This window comes from Sapajus apella, unplaced genomic scaffold, assembly GCF_009761245.1.
Source record: "Sapajus apella isolate SASKATOON/1434 unplaced genomic scaffold, GSC_monkey_1.0 scaffold126, whole genome shotgun sequence".
NCBI classification, from domain to species: domain Eukaryota; kingdom Metazoa; phylum Chordata; class Mammalia; order Primates; family Cebidae; genus Sapajus; species Sapajus apella.
The window spans coordinates 2,194,971-2,215,781 of NW_022437066.1; the positions used below are offsets into that span (position 1 = coordinate 2,194,971).

The window sequence follows — 20,811 nt, forward strand, 5'->3', positions numbered from 1 at the left end:
CGCACACAGGGTTTGTTAGTGTCCCTGTGAACATCTCCAGTGTTACCGGTTGTGTCAACTCTAGGTGTTGGTGGGGTTTCTTCATGAGCTGTTCTGTGGAGACCAAACTAAAAGTTTAGTCCTTTCTAAACTTTTCTGGAGGTGTGAGTGCTCCTGTCTGCACCTCCTGGCAGAGCTTTGGGCATGGAGCATGTTAAAGGCCTGGGAATTCTGTGTTTCCCAAATGCGTCTGACTGCTGAGACACCCCTCATCCTCCATCTTCGGTCAGACAGCCGTTGACATTTTGAGACAGTGTGAGGAGCACAGCGACAGGGCTAGAAAAGTGAGTGAGGCCAGCCGTGACACATTTGGTGTCCCATGTGTATGTTGCTCCTGGTGCTGTTTGTATGGGAGGCAGTGTGTGTTGCAGCCGGAGGTACACAGTAGGCTCTCCAGATCAGATCATGTGGGTTCAGGCTGGTCTCTGCCTCCTGTGGCCTTGGGCAGGTCACTTACTTTCTTTGTGCCTCAGTTTCTTGTTTGTAATGTGGGGATGGTAGTCCTCATTTGACAGAACTGCAGTGCAAGATTAGATAGCATGGTTCATGTCAAGAGTTTGATGCTGCCTGATCCAAAAATGGATAAAGGCTGATTGCCACTGCTGTGTTGTCGTGGTTACAGTGGCACCACACTTGCCTGGCTCCCTCTTCTGTAAAGACCACGGGTGTTCAGCCTCTGTCGTCACCTCCTGTTTTCATGTCAGAAAGAGGACACTGGGCTCCCTCCCCAGGCTGATGCCGACTGGACCCACAGGCACTGCACAGTTCTAGCCTATGCTGGTTTCCCCTCAGCCCCACTCAAACTCTCAGGGCTTCCATGCCTACCCTCTTACTGCTGTTAGGACAGTCGTCCTTTGAGGTCACAGTGGTGGAGGTCACAAAATGATTTGAGTTGTCTGTGTTCACATAGTAGTAATCTGAGATGCTGTAGTTGCCTTTGTCAGTACAGAAGATGACAGAATTATTGAAGAGCCTAGAGCCTTTTCATGTTGTTAGTTGCCCATTTAATCAATCAATTAATTAATTTTTTGAGACTTGGTCTCACTGTGTTACCCAGGCTGGAGTACAGTGGCACAGTCATAGTTCACTGCAGACTTGAACTCTTGGTCTCAATCTGTCCTCCTGCCTCAGCCTCCCAAAGTGCTGGGACTACAGTTGTGCACCACTGCACCCAGCCATGCGCCTTTTATTGGTTTTACCTTTTGTCTGGGGTTGCACTGGAAGGGGCTCCCATGTGCGCCCCTGCCCTGGTGCTGCTCAGGATGTGTTTAAGTCTTGTGTGTCACGCTCACCTGGTCCTCCCCTCCCTGTCTTAGATAACATCCCTGAGGACCTCAGAGACCCTTTCTACGTGGACCAGTATGAGCAGGAGCACATTAAGCCGCCTGTTATCAAGCTTCTCCTGTCCAGCGAGCTGTACTGCCGTGTCTGCAGCCTCATCCTGAAAGGGGACCAGGTGGCCGCCTTACAGGGACACCAGTCTGTCATCCAGGCCCTGTCCCGGAAAGGGATCTATGTGATGGAGAGCGATGACACCCCCGTGACAGAGTCCGACCTTAGTCGCGCACCCATAAAGATGGTGAGTGGTCTGTGGTGGCTGCCCCCAGGGGCCAGGCTCTGGAGCCATGGGCTCTCGTGCGGCGCACCTGGCATGGTTGATGTGAACATGGTGTGCTGCGAGGTGGTGAAGACCTGAGCTGTTGCACGCTGGCGATCTTTAGGAAACTGCGTCTCTTTTAAAGCACATGACTGTTGTGGAGAATGGGGAAAAGAGGGCTTCCACTGATCTCTTTTTCTCATTGGGAATGCTCTCTGAATGCTGATTGGAGTGAGGCCTATTAATATTTGAGGCAAACTTTTTACAGATGATGAAAAATATAATTGTTGTGCCCATTCTGTTAGGTTGTTTCATGCATACTTTGTGCTAAAATAACTGTCTGCCTTTTTCTCCCCCAAGTATCCCACCCTCATCTTTCTCTAAAGGCTTGGTACTCATGTGCCTTTTCCAGAGCGTTCTGGGTCAGGGCCATTCTCAGTGCCTCCTGACTGCCTTTGTTTGGTGATTCCCATGGTGCTGCCGAGACTGCAGTGCCATGTGGTGGGTGAAGAGAGTGTTACTTGTGTTGTCTGAGGAAGCTGCACTAAGGCACAGTGCAGCTGTAGCAGGCAGAGCTCTGGACGAGGAGCCACAGCCCTTTGGGTGGGTGGTTGGCCTGGGGCAGGTCTCCTGTCTCTGCCTTCCCACAGCCATGATGTAGGAGGAGGAGTACTGCCTTTCCCGGGAGTCCCACAGGGCTGTTGAGGAAATAAGAAATGACAGTGCGAGACAGTGCACCACAGGCCGCAGGGCTGGCCTGCCTGCCTGAGAATGGACTCCTGGTTCCTGATGGGCTTGAGGCTCGTTGGCCAGAAATGCTAGGCTTGAAATAGTGATGGTGAGGGGGGAGGGCAGGTCTCAGATCTGAGTATCTCTTGAGACAGAAAGGATGAGGGATGAAGAAATTAGGCCAGGATTCTGAGTATGAACAGGTTCCCTGTATCAGAACCTGGTAAGAGGGGTGGGTTTGAGGGGTTTCAGCTGCTGCCTCTGCCCCTAGAGTGCCCACATGGCGATGGTGGATGCCCTGATGATGGCCTACACTGTGGAGATGATCAGCATTGAGAAGGTGGTGGCCAGTGTCAAGCGCTTCTCAACGTTCAGTGCCTCGAAAGAACTTCCATATGACCTCGAGGATGCCATGGTGTTCTGGATCAACAAGGTGAGTGCCCTGCCTAGACGCGGCATGTGACTCTGCCCCTGTGGCCGGTCCCCTTTTCGCTTGAGAACAGCACACTTTGTCTGTCATGCTGAAACCTAGCCCTTCATTTGGGATGAGTCTCATTTTGTGTCCAGAAATGTGTCTGCTGTAGTTAAAAAGAAGCAGAGCCAACAGGCATTGCTCCCACAGGCTGAGAGTAGAGGGTGATGAATTTATATATGAAAACGCAGCACATATCGATGCTTTAAGTGCCTTTTTAAATTTTTTTTTTTTTTTTTTTGAGATGGGGTTTCACTCTGTCCTCCAGGCTGGAGTGCAGTGGCAGAGTCATGGCTCACGGCAGCCTTGACCTCCCAGGCTCCAAGTAATCCTCCTGCTTTAGCCTCCTGAGTAGCTGGGATCACAGGCACATGCTACTATACTTGGCTAATTAAAACAAATTTTTTTTTACTTTTAGTAGAGACGAAGTCTCACTATGTTGCCCAGGCTGGTCTTGAACTCCTGGGCTTAAGCAGTCCTCCCTCCTTGGGCTCCTAAAGTGCTGGGATTACAGGAATGAGCCACCACACCCAGCCAATGAATAACTTCTTTTTATTTTCATCATATGCGCACCTGTGTGCAAAAAAAAAAAGGAAAAAAGATGGCATCTTCCCAAATGCTGTTTTCTCCTTTTACATTTAGTAGCTCATAGTGTCATTTTTAATACAGTATATGTAAAGAATGTTTATTTTTAATAGTGTCTGATTATTTATAGGGTTACCTTGCTAGAGCCTTTGGTTAGTAAGCATCCTGATTTGCAAAAAGGTGTTTAAGTTCGTGCATTAACGCAGCAAAGGAACTAGGAGACTGTGGGGCTCCGTGTGAGGCTGGATTGGTGGACCTGAATAAGAAGCTTACACAGGATAGATCTTTGGAGTTACTGATGATCTAGCTTGCACACGCAGTCAGGCTGATGCTCCATCTGCTGGCTCCCTGAAAGTCCCCTCCATCATTGTGACAAGCAGGTCTTTGTCAGGAGTTGGCAGAGTTTTGTGCTTTGACTTTTTCTAAGACAGTTGCCCAGCTCTTTAGCTGTTTTCCTATCCAGGCTCGGGTTTGGGGAACCGGGCGGATGGGCAGACTCCGTACATTTCCTTACCCTGCGTCCAGGTAGGGGCAGAAAGCCTCAGGGTTTTCTAGGACTCACTGGAGCCTCTGGGCCCTAGTTCAGACTTGGGTGCCAGCCAGTGCCATCTCTGCCCTATTCTGCCTGTCCAGGAGGACACCTCCCTGTGGTGAGCACCATGTCTCACTCGCCCCTGGCTCTCACCTGACAGCTTGCATGTGGGAAGTGCTTGCAAGAATTCTGTGAAAAATGGTGTTCAGTACTAGTGCCCGTTTCCACAGGAGCCTGAGCATTCCTGTAATCCTAGCGGAAGCTTCCTGTGATCGGAAGTCAAATTTTAGCTTTTATTTAGTATCTTTTGTTGATTTTTCCTCAATTACCCATCATCTCACAGACTCAATTACCTGTCATCTCATCTGTGAAAATGGTTCACATTCTCTGATAGTTTTTCTTTATTCATATGTGTTAAATAGGCCTGCAACTTGTCAGCCACATTTCTACTTGGTATAGTACTGTGCAGTGAGTTTCTGCCCATTGGTCAGATACTTGATGGCAGCTGCTCCAGTGACTCCCCATGGCCCCTCTGGGATCTCAGTGTTGCTGGAGGTCAGGTGGTCTCTCAGTCTATGCAGTGTGGTCTCTGTCCAGCCACAATGATTTCCTTCAGAGCACATTCCTGCGAGGGGAAAGGTGGTTCATAGTTAAGGACTTTTTTTTTGTTTGCTTGTTTTCTTTTTTTGCCAAATCTGATCCTAAAGATTGTAATATTTTCCTTTCTATTAGTCTGTGTAGGTGTCCTTTCCCATGTCTTCCCTATCTTGGTTGTTATTAAAAATTACTTGCCGATTTGAAAGGTGAAAATAGTGTCTTTTTCTATGGTAAAGACATAGAAAAACTTAATTCTTGGTACAGTTGCAGTTTAGAAGATAGAGCATCTGTGTGACCCTTTACCCTCTTTCTCTGGTGGATCTTTGTTATCTTTGCCTGTATTTCTTTCGGCAGGAGGGTATGTTTCTTTTTCCCCTGCTTGGCCCCACTTCTCATATTTGCTGTGCATTTATAAATGATTTCCCAGGCCGCTGTTGGCCTCCGTGTGTGTGGACTTGGCAGATAAATAGAAGGTGGCCTCCTTGTAGCCCAGAGGCATCATTTTGCTATTCTCGTTTCTACCTCCGTGTTTTAAAGAAATACACTGTTTCTGGCTCCTGACTCGTTGGTTGTAGACGCGATCTACTGACTTAGGATTGTGACAGGTGGAGTTCCTATGGCTCTCCACTCCACATCCTCCTCATCTCCCCGTGGTTGCATTGACAGCTTTGGGCACATTCACGATCAGACTTGATGTTCCTGTGGTCAGGCATCCATTTTCACAGCTTACGTTCCTTTCCTTGTACCATGCTTTTGTTTTTCCTGGAGTTAATACTTGCTTTAGTTTTCATGATCTTTTCTTTTTTTCTCATGCGTTATTTGTATTTGTATTCAGTGTTTTCCATGTTTTACTGTTTTCTTGGCATTTCCATATGAATTTAAGTTCCTTACATTAGTGGTTTCTCCTTATGTGACTTTCTCCCGGGGCGAGTCCTTGATGCAGGATGTGATGGCAGCTGAATGCTTCCAAAACACCTTTTGGTTGTTGTGAGTGGTGGGGTGTGCAGGAAGCTCGAGCTCCCCTAGCAGCCCCTCTCAACCGTGCTGCGTTTCTTGGCCCTCTCTAGTTTGGGTTTTCAGATGCTTCACTGGCTTCGAGCTGTGCCCCAAAGCTTTTGCTGTACAGGTGAGTTTTCTGCCAACTGAAATTGCTGCATGCTTAATAAGCTTTGGGCTCTTGGTATCATTTCCATAAGGGTAAGTTTTTTTCTCCGGCATCAATTCTTTGATACATAAGGTCTGAATTCCCTTTGGGCATACGTACCAAGTTTCCAAGATGCCTGCTGTGCAGGTGCATTTGAGGGCAGATTTCAGCTTTTCACACCCACATCAGGGTCCCTCCCTCCTTGGGTTTGGCTCTGTGTCGTCCCATGCAGCAGGTGTATAGGGGAATGGCCACGTTCTGTGTTCCTCCTCCTCTGTGGCATCATGCTGGGACTCTGGCCTGCCTCTGCCTGTATGGTTGCTGCCCCGGCCACCTGCGTGTCTGCTTCCTGGACTTTCCTCCCTTCACTTCTGCTCTAGGCCACTCACCCGCCTCCTCCTGGTCTGAGGAAAGGCTGGCGCTGTGCATTTCCGAGACCATTTCTGAGACAACTTCTGCAGGAGCCTTCCTCCACCTTGCCTTGGTGATTGCATAGCTAGATGGAAGTGCTTTCCCCAGCCTAGAGGGGTTGCCTAGCTGTCTTCTCTCTTCCAGGCTGAAGAATCTGCCAGCATGTGGGTTCCACGTCCTCTGTGACCTGGATGATCTCACTCAGGTTCTCCTCCTTCCTGGGTCCTCTGAAGAAACATGAACCACCTTGCTGGGGCTCTTTTTGTTTTTTATTGATGCTTAGCCAGTTGTTGTTGTCTTTTTCTTTTGGAGACAGAGTCTCGTTCTGTGACCCAGACTAGAATGCAGTTGTGTCATCGAGGCTCACTGCAGCCTGACCTCCCAGGCTCAAGCGATTCTCCACGCCAGCCTTCTGAGTAGCTGGGACTACATGCATGCACCACCATGCCTGGTTGATTAAAAGAAATTTATTTGTAGAGACGGGGTCTTGCTACATTCCCTAGACTAGTTTTGAACTACTGGGCTCAAGCAGTTCTCCTGCCGTGGCCCCCCAAAATGGTGAGATTACAGGTGTGAGCCACTGCTCCTGGCCTGTTTTTTACTTTTTTACTGAGATATATTTTATATGAAGTCAGTGGATCTTTTTCCTTGAATTTTTTTTTCCTAAGAAAGCTTTTTCATGATCCTTTACAGTTAATCTTCACTCACTGGCTTTCTTCACTGTGGATTAGTTTTGCCTTTTTTTTTTTTTTTTCCAGGTTTTGATAAAAGTAAAGTTGCGTGGTATGTGCTCTTCCTCAGTTTGGCTTCTTTCAGTGAACAAAATGTTTTTGAGATTGACCCATGGCATTGCATCTATCAGAAGTTCTATTGGTGCTTGGTAGAGTTCCATCGTGTGAATATACCGTAATTCGTTTATCTCTCCATCTGTTGATGGACACTTGGGTTGTTTTCAGTTTTTGCCTGTTTTGAATAAAGCTACTAGGGAGATTTGTGTACAGATATATTTTTCTTTTCTTTTTTTTTTTTTTTTTTTTTAGACATAGTCTCACTGTGTCACCGAGAGGGTAATGGTATGGTCTCAATTCACTGGAACCTTTGCCTCCAGGGTTCAAGCGATTCTCCTGCCTCAGCCTTCCGAGTAGCTGAGATTACAGACACCCGCCACCATGCCTGGCAGATTTTTATATTTTTAGTAGAGAAGGGATTTCACCATATAGGCCAGGGGTAGTCTTGAACTCCTAACCTCGGATGATCCACCCATCTCGGCTTCCCAAAGTGCTGGGATTACAAGCATGAGCTATCACACCTGGCCGTAGTTTTATTTCTTGTAAAATGTAAAAGTAGAATGTAGAAGTAGAATTTCTTGTAAAATGTAGAAGTAGAATCGCTGGGTCACGTGATAAGTTTATATAACTTAATATAAGTCTGTGTAAGCTCAGTCTTCAGAATAAACTGCCAAAATGTTTTCCAGTGAGTGTACCATTTAGAACTCCCACTAGCAAGATAGAATTCCAGTTGCTCTGTACTTTTGTCAACACTTGTTATAGTTCGTCTTTTTGCTTTAGCCATTTGAGTGATGTGTAACTGTTTCTCATTATCGTTTTAATGCGTGTTTTCCTCATGGGTAAAGATGCCTGTCTATATTCTTTTGTGAGGTGCTTTTTCAGATATTTTGCCCAGTTTTTAATTGTGTTGTCTTATCAAGTTAAAAGAGTTTTTACAAATAGATTTGGGAATCAAGTGCCTTGTCAGATGTGTATATCGTGAAGATCTTCTCCCAGGTGGGCCACCTCTTTGTTTTCTTTTTTTTTTTTTTTTTTGAGACGGAGTTTCGCTCTTGTTACCCAGGCTGGAGTGCAATGGCGCGACCTCAGCTCACCGCAACCTCCGCCTCCTGGGTTCAGGCAATTCTCCTGCCTCAGCCTCCTGAGTAGCTGGGATTACAGGCATGCACCACCATGCCCAGCTAATTTTTTGTAGTTTTTAGTAGAGACGGGGTTTCACCACGTTGACCAGGATGGTCTCGATCTCTTGACCTCGTGATCCACCCGCCTCGGCCTCCCAAAGTGCTGGGATTACAGGCATGCACCTCTTTGTTTTCTTAGCAGTGTCTGTCAAAAAGCAAAGTTTGGCTGGGTGCAGTGGCTCATGCCTATAATCATAGCACTTTGGGAGGCCAAGGGCGGGCAGATCGCCTGAGATCAGGAATTCAAGGCTAGCCTGGCCAAAAGTGGTGAAACCCCATCTCTACTAAAAATGCAAAAATCAGCCAGGCATGGTGGTAGGCACCTGTAATCCCAGCTACTCAGGAGGCTGAGGCAGGAGAATCACTTGAACCTGGGAAGTGGAGGTTGCAGTGAGCTGAGATCACACCACTGCACTTCAGTCTGGGTGACAAAGCAAGACTGTGTTTCAAAAAAAAAAAAAAAAAAAAAGCAAAGGCTTTTAAAGTTTTCTTTGTAGCCCAGTTTATCACTGTTTCCTTTTATGGTTTGTCCTTTTGTGTCTTAGGAAGAAATCTTGACCTACTCCGAGGTTGTGAGGAGTTTCTCCTGGAAGTTTTATTATTTTAGCTGTTACATTTGCCTCTGTGACTCACTTTGAGTTCATTTTTATGAATGATGTGAGGGAAGGGTGGCGATTCATTTTTTTCTTCATATAGGTAGCAGTTCTGAAGCCATATATGGAAGAGCGTTTCCTTTCCTGATTGAATTACTTTGACAGCTTTGTTGAAAGTCAGTATATGTGAGTCTGTTTCTGGATTCTGTTCTGTTCCACTGATTTTTTTTTTTTTTTTTGGAGACGGAGTTTCGCTTTTGTTACCCAGGCTGGAGTGCAATGGCGCGATCTCGGCTCACTGCAACCTCCGCCTCCTGGGTTCGAGCAATTCTCCTGCCTCAGCCTCCTGAGTAGCTGGGACTACAGGCACGCGCCACCATGCCCAGCTAATTTTTTGTAATTTTAGTAGAGACGGGGTTTCACTGTGTTGGCCAGGGTCGTCTTGATCTCTTGACCTCGTGATCCACCCGCCTCGGCCTCCCAAAGTGCTGGGATTACAGGCTTGGGCCACTGCGCCCGGCCTCCACTGATTTTTTTGTCTGGTTTATAGGAATACTTGAAATTGGACAATGTTAAGTCTTCCTGCCATATCCTTTGTATTAAAAAATAATTGTTTTCGTCTGGGCGTGATGGCTTATACCTGTAATTCCAGCACTTTGGGAGGCCGAGGCAGGTGGGTCACTTGAGGTCAGGTGTTTGAGACCTGCCTGCCCAACATGGTGAAACCTCATCTCTACTTAAAATACAAAATATTAGATAGGCATGGTGGTGCATGCCTATGATCCCAGCTACTTGGGAGGCTGAGACAGGAGAATCACGAACCTGGGAAGTGGAGGTTGCAGTGAGCCAAGATCATGCCACTGTACTCCAGCCTGAGAGACAAGAGTGAAACTCCATTTTGGAAAAAAAAAAAAAAAAAAAAATGTTTTCGCTATTGTGGGTCCTTTGCATGCCTACCCTGAATTTTAGAATCAGCTTGTCAGTTTCTATAAGAACACTTACTGGGATTTTGATTGGGAATGTATTGAAGCTAGATGACTTTAGGGAGAATTAATATTGCATATTCCAGCCCACAGACGTGCCATATCTCTTTATTTTGTGTAGACTTAACAGCGTCACAGCTTTTCGCAGCCCTGTTTTATGGTTTTTCAGGGCTAGGTTTTGTATATAGTTTAACCTTATTCTGTATCTTTTGTGTGTTGGATTGTATTATAAATGATGTTCTCCTAATTTTGTTTTCCAGTTACTGGTCTGTAGAAATGTAATTAATAATTTGTATATTGACTTTATATTTTGTGACCTTGCTAAACTTATTTATTCTGGTGGCATTGAGGAAATTCTTTAAGATTTTCTATATAGAAGATCATGTTGTCTGTGTATAAAGTCATTTATTAGTATTTAATATGTATGCTCTTTATAATTTTTTTTTTTGATTATTGCACTGTTTAGGACCTCTGATAGAATATTGAATAGAATTGGTGAAGACATTTTTGCTTATAGTTAATCTGAGGGAATAAATATTTACCGTTTTAACCATTGAAATGATGAATGTTGGTTGTAAATGTTTTTCATAGATGCCCTTTATTAGGAGTTCTGTGCCCCATGCCCCACCCCCCTTTTTTTGAGACAGGGTCTCACCCTGTGGACCAGGCTGGAGCACAGTGGTACCATCATAGCTCACTGTAGCTTAGTCCTCCTGGGCTCAAGCAATCCTCCTGCCTCTGCCTCCTGAATAGCTAGGACTACAGGCACACACCACTGTGCATAGCTAATTTTTAAAAAAAATTTTGTAATTTTTGTAGAGGGATTTTGCCGTGTTGCCCAGGCTGGTCTTGAACTCCTGAGCTCGAAGGATCCACCTGCTTCAGCCTCTGACACCTGGCCAGGAGTTCCCCTCTATTCTAAGTTTGCTTAGGGTATTTTTTTCATGAATACATAGTGAATTTTGTTAGGTGCTTTTTCTGTATTTATTGAGATGATTATATGGTTTTCCTTTTTAGTCTGTTGATACAATGAATTAAGTTAATTGATTTTCAAAGGTTGAACCAGCCCTTCCATTCCCAGCACAAATACAAGTTGGTTGTGTTTATTATTTGTTTTATCTATTGATGGATTCGATTTGCTAATATATTGTTGATGATTTTGGTGTCAGTGTTCTTGGCAGATACTGGTCTGTAGTTTTTTTTCTTATAATATATTTCTGTTGTTTTGGTGTCATGGTAATTTTGGGCTCAAAAAGTGAGTTGGGAAATATTAATAAGGTAAAAGGAAATTAAATATTAAATTCACTGATAAAGCAGTATGGGACTGGAGTTTTCTTAGTGAGAAGATTTTAATTATGCATTTAATTTCTTTAGTATACATATAGTAATAAATTTTCCATTTAGCATTGTGTCACCTTTGGTAATTTATGACTTTCAAGGGATTTTTCAATTTTAAGAAATTGAATTTATTGGCATAAGGTTTGTATTTCTTTATTTTCCTTTTAATATACCTGTGATCTGTAGTGATAATGTCCTGTTTGTTTCCTGATGTTGGCAATTTCTTTTATTTTTCTTTCCTTTGATTAGTCTGATTTATCAACTTTATTAATCTTCTAAAAAATTCTGCTTTTAGTTTTTATTTTCTCTAATAATTAATTTCCTTTTACCTTTATTATTATTACATATTTATTTTGTTCTCCTTATCTAGTTTTTTAAGGCGGGGAGTTAGGAATTGAATCCTTTTTTCATTTTTAAGACAGGCATTTAAAGCTGTCGATTTCTTGCTAAGCAACACTTTAGCTGTGCGTTATATGTTTTTATAGGCGTGTTTTTAATCATTCTCTTTAAAATATTTTGTTTCCCCTGTGGATTCTTGTTTTATCACTTTGTTATCTAGAAGTCAGATGTTTAATTTCTAAATACTTAAAGAGAGGTTCTAGATAGCTTTTTGTGTTGTGATTTCTGGTTTAATTCTGTTGCCAGGGAACATACTCTGTGTGATTGTCATCCTTCTAAATTCATTGGGACTTAGGGTCTGCCATGTACCTTACATTGTAGAATGTTTAATATACATTTGAAAAGAATTATGTATTCTGGCTGGGCGTGGTGGCTCATGCCTGTAATCTCAGCACTTTGGGAGGCTGAGGCGGGTAGATCACAAGGTCAGAAGTTCAAGACCAGCCTGGCCAAAATGGCGAAACCCTGTCTCTACTAAAAATACAAAAAATATTAGCCAGGCGTGGTAGGGGGCACTTGTAATCCCAGCTATCTGGGAGGCTGAGGCAGAGAATTGCGTGAACCTGGGAGGCAGAGGTTGTAGTGAGCCGAGATTGCACCACTGCACTCCAGACTAGGTGACAGAGCAAGACTCTGTTTAAAAAAAAAAAAAAAGAATATGTATTCTGCTGTTTGAAGGTAGAGTGTTTTCAGTGTCGGTTCAGATTGGTTGTTGGTGGTGTTTGTGTCTCCTTCCTTCAATGTTTTCCTGTCTTTGGTCCTATTAGTAGGTTGAGCTGAAAAGAGAGTGGAAGTCCTGAGCTGTATGCTTGTAACCCACCTTTTGGTTCTGTCAGTTTTTGCTCTGTGTATTTTCAAAGTCTGTTACATTTACACATATCTAAGTTTTGGATATTAATTGATGAATTAACCCTTCTGTCATTATGAGATGTCTTTCTCTTTTTATCACTGGTGATAATCCTTGCCCCAGAAGTCTACTTCCTTTAATGTGGATATGGCTATTCAAGAGTGCTTGTGAATAGTGGCTGCATGGTGAATCTGTTTCATTCCTTTCACTTTTAACCTCTTGTGGTCTTTCTCTTTAAAGTGAGTTTCTTGTAGACGCCCTATAGTTGCTCTTGCTTTTTTATTCATCTGACAATCTCTGCCTTATTGTTGGAGTATTTAGACCAATTGCATTTAATGTGATTATCCATAAGGCTTGGTTTTACCATCTAGTTTGTTTCTGTTTATCTCCTTTCTTTTTTTTTTTCCCTCTTTTAAGGCTTATTTTGGATATTTTTTAGTACTCCCTTTTATCCTCCGGCATTTTGTAGGGGTTTGCTTTAGGGTTACTGTCTGCATCTTCAGACCATCACAGGCTGCCTGCAAGTCAGAGTGATGCACAAATAGCAGAAGACACACCTTTTCCTCACTGACCTTTGTGTCACTGTTGTCATTCGTTTTACTGCAACCCCAGCTGTGCCGATTTGGCTTTCCTTTATCATTTAAAGTATTTAAAAATTGGGGAGAAATGCCAGATACAGGTGATGGGGAGGAAGGCAGCAAACCGCATTGCCATATATGTACCTATGCAACAATCTTGCACGTTCTTCACATGTACCCCAAAACCTAAAATGCAATAAAATATATATATATATATATATAAAGTATTTAAAAATTGAGAACATAAGTCATTAATATTTATGCACATAATTTTCATTTTTGTTCTGAATTCCTTTGCATACATCAAGAGTTTCACACATTTTGGTGTCAGGACTTCTTTGTACTCTTAAAAATTGCTGTGGACCTCAGATAACTTACCTTTTTTTTTTTTTTTTTTTTTTTTTTTGATAGAGATAGGGTCTTGCTGTGTTGGCTAGGCTGTTCTTCTCAAACACCTGGCCTTAGGCAAGCTTTCTGCCTTGGCCTCCCAAAGTGCTGGGATTACAAGTGTGAGCCAGTGCATCCTGCTGAACTTCTAAAGAAAATTTTAATCTATCAATGTTTGCCATAAACTTCACCGTTGTTAAAGTGTACTAGTCAGTGTGTGTGTGTGTGTGTGTGTGTGTGTGTGTGTGTGTATATATATATATATATATATTTTTTTTTTTTTTTTTTATGTGATAGGACAGGGTCTTACTCTGTCACCCAGGCTGGAGTGCAGTGGTACGAACAGGCTCACTGCAGCCTTGACCTCCTGGGCTCAAGTGATTCTCCTGCCTCAGCTACCCGAGTAGCTGGGACTGCAGGCATTTCACCATGCCTGGCTAATTTTTGTATTTTTTTTGTAGAGATGGGACTTCATCATGTTGCTCAGGCTGGTCTCGAACTCTTGAGCTCAAGTGATCCACCTGCTTCGGCCTCCCAAAGTGCTGGGATTACAGGTGTGAGCCACTGTGCCTGGCTGTATATCTTCTTTGGAGGAATATTTATTCATACCCTTTGCCCATTTAAAAATTGGATTGTCTTTTTTTGTTCTTTTATAGATTCTGGGTACTAGATCAGTGAGCTTTCATGGACCTTTTACCCACGGAGGGTTTTGCAACTTCATACTTTGGTCATTTGGAAAATTGTTTCACTGAGATATGTTGATCTTCCAAATGTTGCCACATTTCATGATACAGCATCAAAACCTATATTCATTAATATTACCAATCTCATCAGAAAAGCCTTTACATATTAGGAAGTTATCCAGCTTTTGGTGGCAGAAACAAGTTTTCCAAAATTTAAATTTTTTCTGAAATTCAAATTTTACTACTGGAAACAAGTAGTTTTCCTTAAGTGACAGACATTCATTTAAAAAAATACAACACTTCTTTGGTTTTGAAATGATGTCTTAATATGTTTGCAAATGTGAATAACTGGTTTGTTAGTGGTTCAGCCTGTAACTTAGCTGCACAGGTACATGTCCCGAGGTCACTGTTGTCATTTGGTCCACAAGAGAGGTGCTCTGTGCCTGCTGACCTTGTGGTCACAGAACACAAAAGAAGTTGTACTATAGAGCAGAGATTTGATAAAATTATTTTCCATCTGTATCGTTTCCTTCAGCCTAAACAACTTCTTTTAGCATTTTTTACAGGCAGTTCTACTGAAGTCTCTTAGCTTTTGCTTTTCTGAAAAAGACATTATTTTGCTTTCATTTTCCAAAGATATGGCTGGATATAAAATTCTAGATTGACAGAGTTTTCTTTCAGATGGAAATACAGCTCCATTCTGTTGTGCTGCTGGGTGCCTCTGTGGGGTGAGGTGGGACTGGGCTGACAGTTCTTGCTCCAGCTTTTTTAGACACTGACTTTGAGCCGTTGTCTTGCCTGCAGCCTTGTCTCTGCTCTGAGGCTGGGAGGTGTCCTGGGGTGTTTGCAGACCCTGCCTGGCATCTCTTCCCCAGCACTGGAGCTGCGCTGGCTCTGTTCTGTGCAGCTTTCCCTTGCTTTGTCATGTGCATTTTCAGCTTTTAAATGGTGTTTTCCGTGTGATTTTTGTAGGGATCAGAGTGACAAGCAGATGTTTGGTTTACCACGTCTAGTCTTCTTGATTTTTTTTTTTTGGTAATTTGTAATTATATATTTTTTTGAAATGTTCGTTTCATTAAAAATTTCAGAATAATTTACATTTAAGAAGGATGTGTTTTTACACAGTGCATTTTAAGTGGTTTTGACTTTCTCCAAAAATATGACTATTTGTTTTATGTTATATATTGTATTATCAATCATCTTCTTGATTAGATTTTCCAAAGAAGTTTTTTTTTTAAGAGACAGGGTCTTGCTGTGTTGCCCAGGCTGGCTTCCAGTTTTTGGGCTCAAGTGATCCTCATGCCTCAGCCTTCCGAGTAGTTGGGGTTATAGGTATGAGCTGCCACACTCGTCCTTTGCAAAGGACTCTTAATCATGCATACAAAAGTTGGTTGTGGGTTATCCTTGTTTTCTACCTTCTCACTGATTGAATTTGACATTATCTATATTGATTTTTTGCTTCATCTGTTTTTTTAGTTTTAAAAACACTTTTTCATTCTTCTGATTTGATACGCATGGTGGACTCTGTTGTCTGTATCATTTGATGACGAAGCATTCAGCTCCGTGCCTTTTCGTTTGAAGGCTTCTACCATATCCCCTGAAGCACTGCTGTGTATTTTTCTCCATGATATTTTATAATTGCAGTTTTGATATTGAGTTAATAATTATAGGAGAGAATACTTAAATTTCTAAGAAGTTGTATTTTTAAGGAGTGTATAGTTAAACTTTTATAATTAAATTTTATTTGGTATGATTTTGGATGGTCAGGGATTTTTTTGTGACCTATTCTGTCACAAGTTAGGCTCTTTAGTGAGGTGTCTCAACCAGACTGTTTTGTAAGTGGCATTTGCTGTTGGTGTTGGAGAAGCTTATCTGTTTAACAGTAGTTTGGTAAGTCACCACTACCAAGATGTAGTGACTCTGTCCCACAGTGGCGGGTTGGGGGGGGCACTGCACTGGCTTTGGGGTGGGCGTAGGGGTGGCGGCAGGTGCTTTCCTGGTGGTGGCAGGTGGACCTTGTGGATCATGTGGAATCCGTGTAACTGGCTTAAACAATACCTGTGTCTAGGAGTCAGAGGCAAGTCAGGTGAAGTGGAGGTCTCTGGGTGATAATTGTGGACATACTGAGACCTGTGCAGGACAGTGATTACCTTTTTAATGCCTTTCTCTTCTACTTTAGGTAAATCTTAAAATGAGAGAGATAACAGAGAAAGAAGTTAAATTAAAACAACAGTTATTGGAAAGTCCAGCTCATCAAAAGGTAAAGGGTAAATTTAATTCTTCCAGAATGCACTAAGTTAATGTTGGTCCAATTCTAAAGAATTCTGTTCCTGCTGTTTGCTTATTCTCTATTTTTACTCACCAAAGAAGCAGCTAGTCTCTTGGATTCACCTGGTGGGCTGATTCTCCACACCTCAGTGAGAGGTGACCACGGCAGCCTGTCCCCCATCTCTCCCTGGGAAGGGGTGTTTTGTATTGAGCTTTATGGTGGGTGAGGGCATTTTGGGGGAATTGGGAAGCTCAGGAGTGAGGGACATAGGTCCCACCTGGGCGCTAGCTTCCACAAGTCAACAAACAAGGGGAAAATTGCCTATTGCTAAAGATGCCCTCGAAAAGTCCTTAAATGGCCCATGAGGTGCACTGTAGCTGGTGGTGTATCTGTGTCCCTGTGCCATGATTCTGGTGGATGGACCCTACACGTCTACTGAAGTGGCATGATGGCCGTGCTGCACCTTCCAGCCATGAGTCGTTTTCTTCCTCTGACATTATTTTCTCTTTTGTAAGCACATGCGTGACTGAATTCACTCAGTTCAGTGCACACAAGATGTGGTCCAACCATCTGTAAGGTCTTGCCATTGGAGGGCAGTGTGCCGCCTTTCCCTGTTCTGTCTTCTCCCTCCAGCGGCACTGGCCCCTGGCCATGCATTTGTTAGCTGGGTGAGCGGTGAGTCAGGTCACCTGCCATGGCTCCCTCATCTGGATCTTAAGCATCAAGCTTCCTCCCTGTTCCTCAGATGGTCACATTTAACACATGGGTACAGACTAAGCACTAGACTTCCTGCGTCAGAGCTGACTTTTTGCCTTTTGGTACCCAGCCCATACCAAGTTTCCGAAGTATTCTTTGCTACTGCAAAGAATAGTGTTGTGGAGGTGACTTGTGATCTTCCACTTTAATCGTCTGCTAATACACCATGCCTATGGCCACGTACACTTGGAAGACTTTGCTTACCAGAGGCTCTCCCGCCTCTGCCGTGTAAACGCCGTGGGGAAGTGTGTGTTACCTCGTCCACACGTGGACCTGCTCTGCTGATGCTCCTCTCCTGCCTTCCTTTTCTCGCTTCCTGAGCAGTCTCCCTCCAAGTGGTATTGGAAGTTAGTGCCTGTAAGTGAACCTCGAGCCTCTAGCTGCCATCTACAGAGCCATCCTGTCGCAGTCACTTGCTTCCATTAAAAGTTGCTCGTACCCAAAACTGTTTTTTTTTTTTTGTTTGTTTAAATGTCCACCTTGGGATTATTTATATAGTACAAGCGTTGGCCTGATTCTGAGCCAAATGGGCCTTGTAATGTGGCACTTTGGAACTCTAAGTTACGTCTCGCCCAGTTTCCTAGTTACTTCAAGTGATCAACATGCACATAATGAGAGAGGGTGTTCTCTTGTGATGGATACAGAGGGACTGAAAAGTGGTCTAGTCGCCCAAGTTACTATGTATATTTTGTACTTTCTGATGTTGCCTTGCCTGACTGTGGTATTTAACATGACATCTGTTAGGAGCCATCAGCTGAGTGGTCCAGGTATGCGGATGATACACCTGGTGGGCCGGGGCTGGAGGGCTGTGGAGAGGGGCTCTCACCAGCGTTTCAGATTCCTCTCTTCTCCTTGGGTGTTGCAGCTACTCCTGCTGCCTTGGCCTGCATGGAGAGGGGAAGGGGCATTTCCTTATTCCCAGGCAATGGTCTAAGTTAAATCAGCCTGGCCACAGGCTTTCGGGAGTGAAATGTGAATTTTCACATAGAAAGGTGAAACAGTATTTCATTTTCCAGGCCTAGTTGTGCCCCACATGGTGGCCCATTCTGGAAGTGGAGCCAGTTTGTTAGCTGGCTCCGGGAGAGAGTGTGTGGCGCCAGTGGTGCCTTTCTCGGGAACTTTTGGACGCAGAATTTGCAGAGGGCTTTATGCATACTCCACTACCTGCCTGCGTCTTTCAGTGTCATTTTTGGGCCCCGATTTTCCTTTGAAGTCTGTCCTCGAGGCGATAGCAGTGGGAGTAAGCTGGGAGGCAGGGCTTGTTTGAGCAGTGGTAGATGCCACTGCGGAGCTCACAGGTCATTTTGCTTCTCTTGAAATATATTAATAAGAAAGAAGAAGAAAACATTTTAAATCAATATAGAGCTTTTAACTTTTTGAATCCTGAAGATTGAAGAGCTCAATATTAAATGAGCACTTATGTGATTTAGTCAAGGGCTCCCAGACTTCAGCTGTCCTACAGAAAGTGAGGTTTCACATGAGAGTTTTATAAAAACAGAAACATGTTACCAAGAGCGGTGGGTCTCTTAATGTTTTTTTGTTAGATAGTTCATAACCCTAATTGTCTGACCACAGTATTGAGTAAATAGGCCAGTGATGAGAAGTGTGGAAAGGCCTGGTAAAGGCGGACAGGTTTAGAGGTCTTACCTCAACAATTTACGGCCTAGAGGTTCAAAACACCTGATTTGCAAGGCAACTATACAAGTTCCCTGGACTCTTGTAGTTCAGGAGTGTTTCGCCTACCTGTAAGCCCACCTCATCCATCTTTAATCAAGAAACCATGTGCTTTCCCGCATGCCTGTGGCCACCCCTCACGTGTCTGCTGTCTGTGTGGAAGCCTGGCCTGGCGCATGCTGTGGTGCACTGCATGCTGGAACCCGTGGAGTTTGCACGCGTGGTACAGTATGAGGCGGGTCACGTTTTGTAGAGTGTGCCGTGGGCTCCGAGAAACAAGTTAAAGTGTGTGCCGAAACATATTTCATTGACATAAAATAAGCCTTATTGCTAAATTTAAGAGACTGTGTTACAAATGTTTTTTGCTCAGCATCAGTATTGATTATTCTACACGATGTGCTTACTGACATAACAACTTGAAATTCTTGATTTTAGACAATTTTTCCTCAAGTTGATTCAGCTGCATGACTCTCAGAAATCAGTCATTTTTCTTGTAGATTGCTGGTTTTCTTCCTCTATTTTGTATCATGTATTTTCCTCCTGTGGAGAAAATGTGGTTGGCAAGAAATGCCATATTTTAAAGCTGTATTGTGGGTGTTAATGTAGAAAACACTAGTGGACTGCAGGCTGTTTGGCAGTGGGACTGGGGCTGACCGTCCTGCCCTCGGCGGCCTGTATGTCCGTGCTCTTGTCAGCTGACTCGCAGATACGGGGACAGACCTGAGGGCTTGGTGGAGTGCAGAATACCACACATGTGGCTTCCTCTAAATGCAGAAGCATGGAAGCCTTGAGCAGATGCTTGTCTTCTGGAGCACCTTGCATGGGTTTAGTCTCCTGATGCTTCATTGCAGTTAACAGAATGTGGTGGTCGTGCTATGAGAAATTCTGTCTAACTTGGCTTCTGAAATTTCTCAAACTAAATATTAAAGCTGTTTTGTATTTTTCATCATGGCTGAAGCAAGTGATGATATTGCTTAGGAAAGTCACAGTGACTTGGGGCTTCCAAGCATCAGGATGATCACCATTTAACTTGTTTCTCGCTAGTGTCTAGTGCGTCGGCTTTCGGTAGCGTAGGTGTGTGTTCTGTCTCCTTTCCTGTGTGTGCCTGCACTAGCAGCAGCCTCGGCCTCCAGGTCAGTTTAGGGGAGACTGGCCCTGGTATTGCTAGCAAGTAGTTGCTGTTACCCAGTGTAGCCATGAAGCCCAGCTCCCTGGATCTTGACATATATGTTCCAGGCAAAGTACATAATCCATATGTTTTTAACTTTTTCTAGATGGTTGCAATTGTTCTCCATGTTGTCTAGTAGGCATTATGTTAATTCCTGATCTAACAGTGTGCCTGTAACATATATGGTAGTGAAGAGACATCACATGCAGAGACCGTTTTCCTTTTATCAACTACAGGTCCGCTATCGACGAGAGCACCTTTCTGCTAGGCAGTCACCCTACTTCCCGTTGTTGGAGGATTTGATGAGAGACGGCAGTGATGGTGCTGCTCTCTTAGCTGTGATTCACTATTATTGCCCAGAGCAGATGAAACTGGATGGTGAGTGGAGAATGCTTCCCCTAAACAGACCCAAAAAGCTTAAAAGAAAATTATAGTGTACATTGATCCACATAAAAAAAAAAAAAAGAACACTGAATCCGTAATATAAATTGGGATGTTAGCTTGTAGATGAAAAAATTGGGGGATGTTGTGCTCATACTTAACCTGCATTTTATCTGATGATGAAACTGCACTTTGAAATTAGCTGGGCGTGGTGGTGTGCACCTGTGGTTCCAGCTACTTGGGAGGCTAAGGTGGGAGGATCACTTGAGCCCGGGGGGGAAAAGAGGGAGAGAGAAATTGTACTTGAAAGTATTTGGGTCATGTGTGAAAGTTTTTGTGACTTTACCTATGTTTCAGAATGGGTAGCTTTTGTAAACCCTTCCTCAGTTGATTTAAATCATCTAGAACTCAGTTCGAGGATGGGAAAATTAATGCAAAATTGAGTCTGTTTATGAACCATTTATGAACAGCTGCCACATGCTTGGTGCTGGGGATGTTCCGATGACAGTGAATCTCCCTCCAGGTGTTCACAACCTAACAATGAGGAAAGAGAAAGTGAATGACTGTCACCAGCATGACAGTGGGTATCTGGACAGGGGCGGGGGAGCATGAATTCTGGTTTAGGTTTTGCTAAGCACCCTTCATTCTGAAGTAGGCAGATAAAAGGCCAAGAGGTACCC

General features: G+C 43.7%; 1 protein-coding gene across 6 annotated transcripts in view; it reads left to right on the top strand.

Moving 5' to 3' along the window:
- CAMSAP1 (calmodulin regulated spectrin associated protein 1) overlaps positions 1–20,811 on the top strand; it is an 88,458-nt gene that overhangs the window by 24,511 nt on the left and 43,136 nt on the right. For 2 of the 6 annotated variants that reach the window (XM_032261917.1, XM_032261921.1), the window contains exons 2-6: positions 1,356–1,618; positions 2,637–2,798; positions 16,063–16,143; positions 18,746–18,805; positions 19,987–20,128. In XM_032261917.1, coding sequence (XP_032117808.1) covers positions 1,356–1,618; positions 2,637–2,798; positions 16,063–16,143; positions 18,746–18,805; positions 19,987–20,128 — 708 coding nt within the window. Of the gene's footprint in view, positions 1–1,355; positions 1,619–2,636; positions 2,799–16,062; positions 16,144–17,232; positions 17,266–18,745; positions 18,806–19,986; positions 20,129–20,811 lie in introns of those variants that run through there. The other 4 variants (XM_032261918.1, XM_032261919.1, XM_032261920.1 and 1 more) reach the window with 4 other exon arrangements.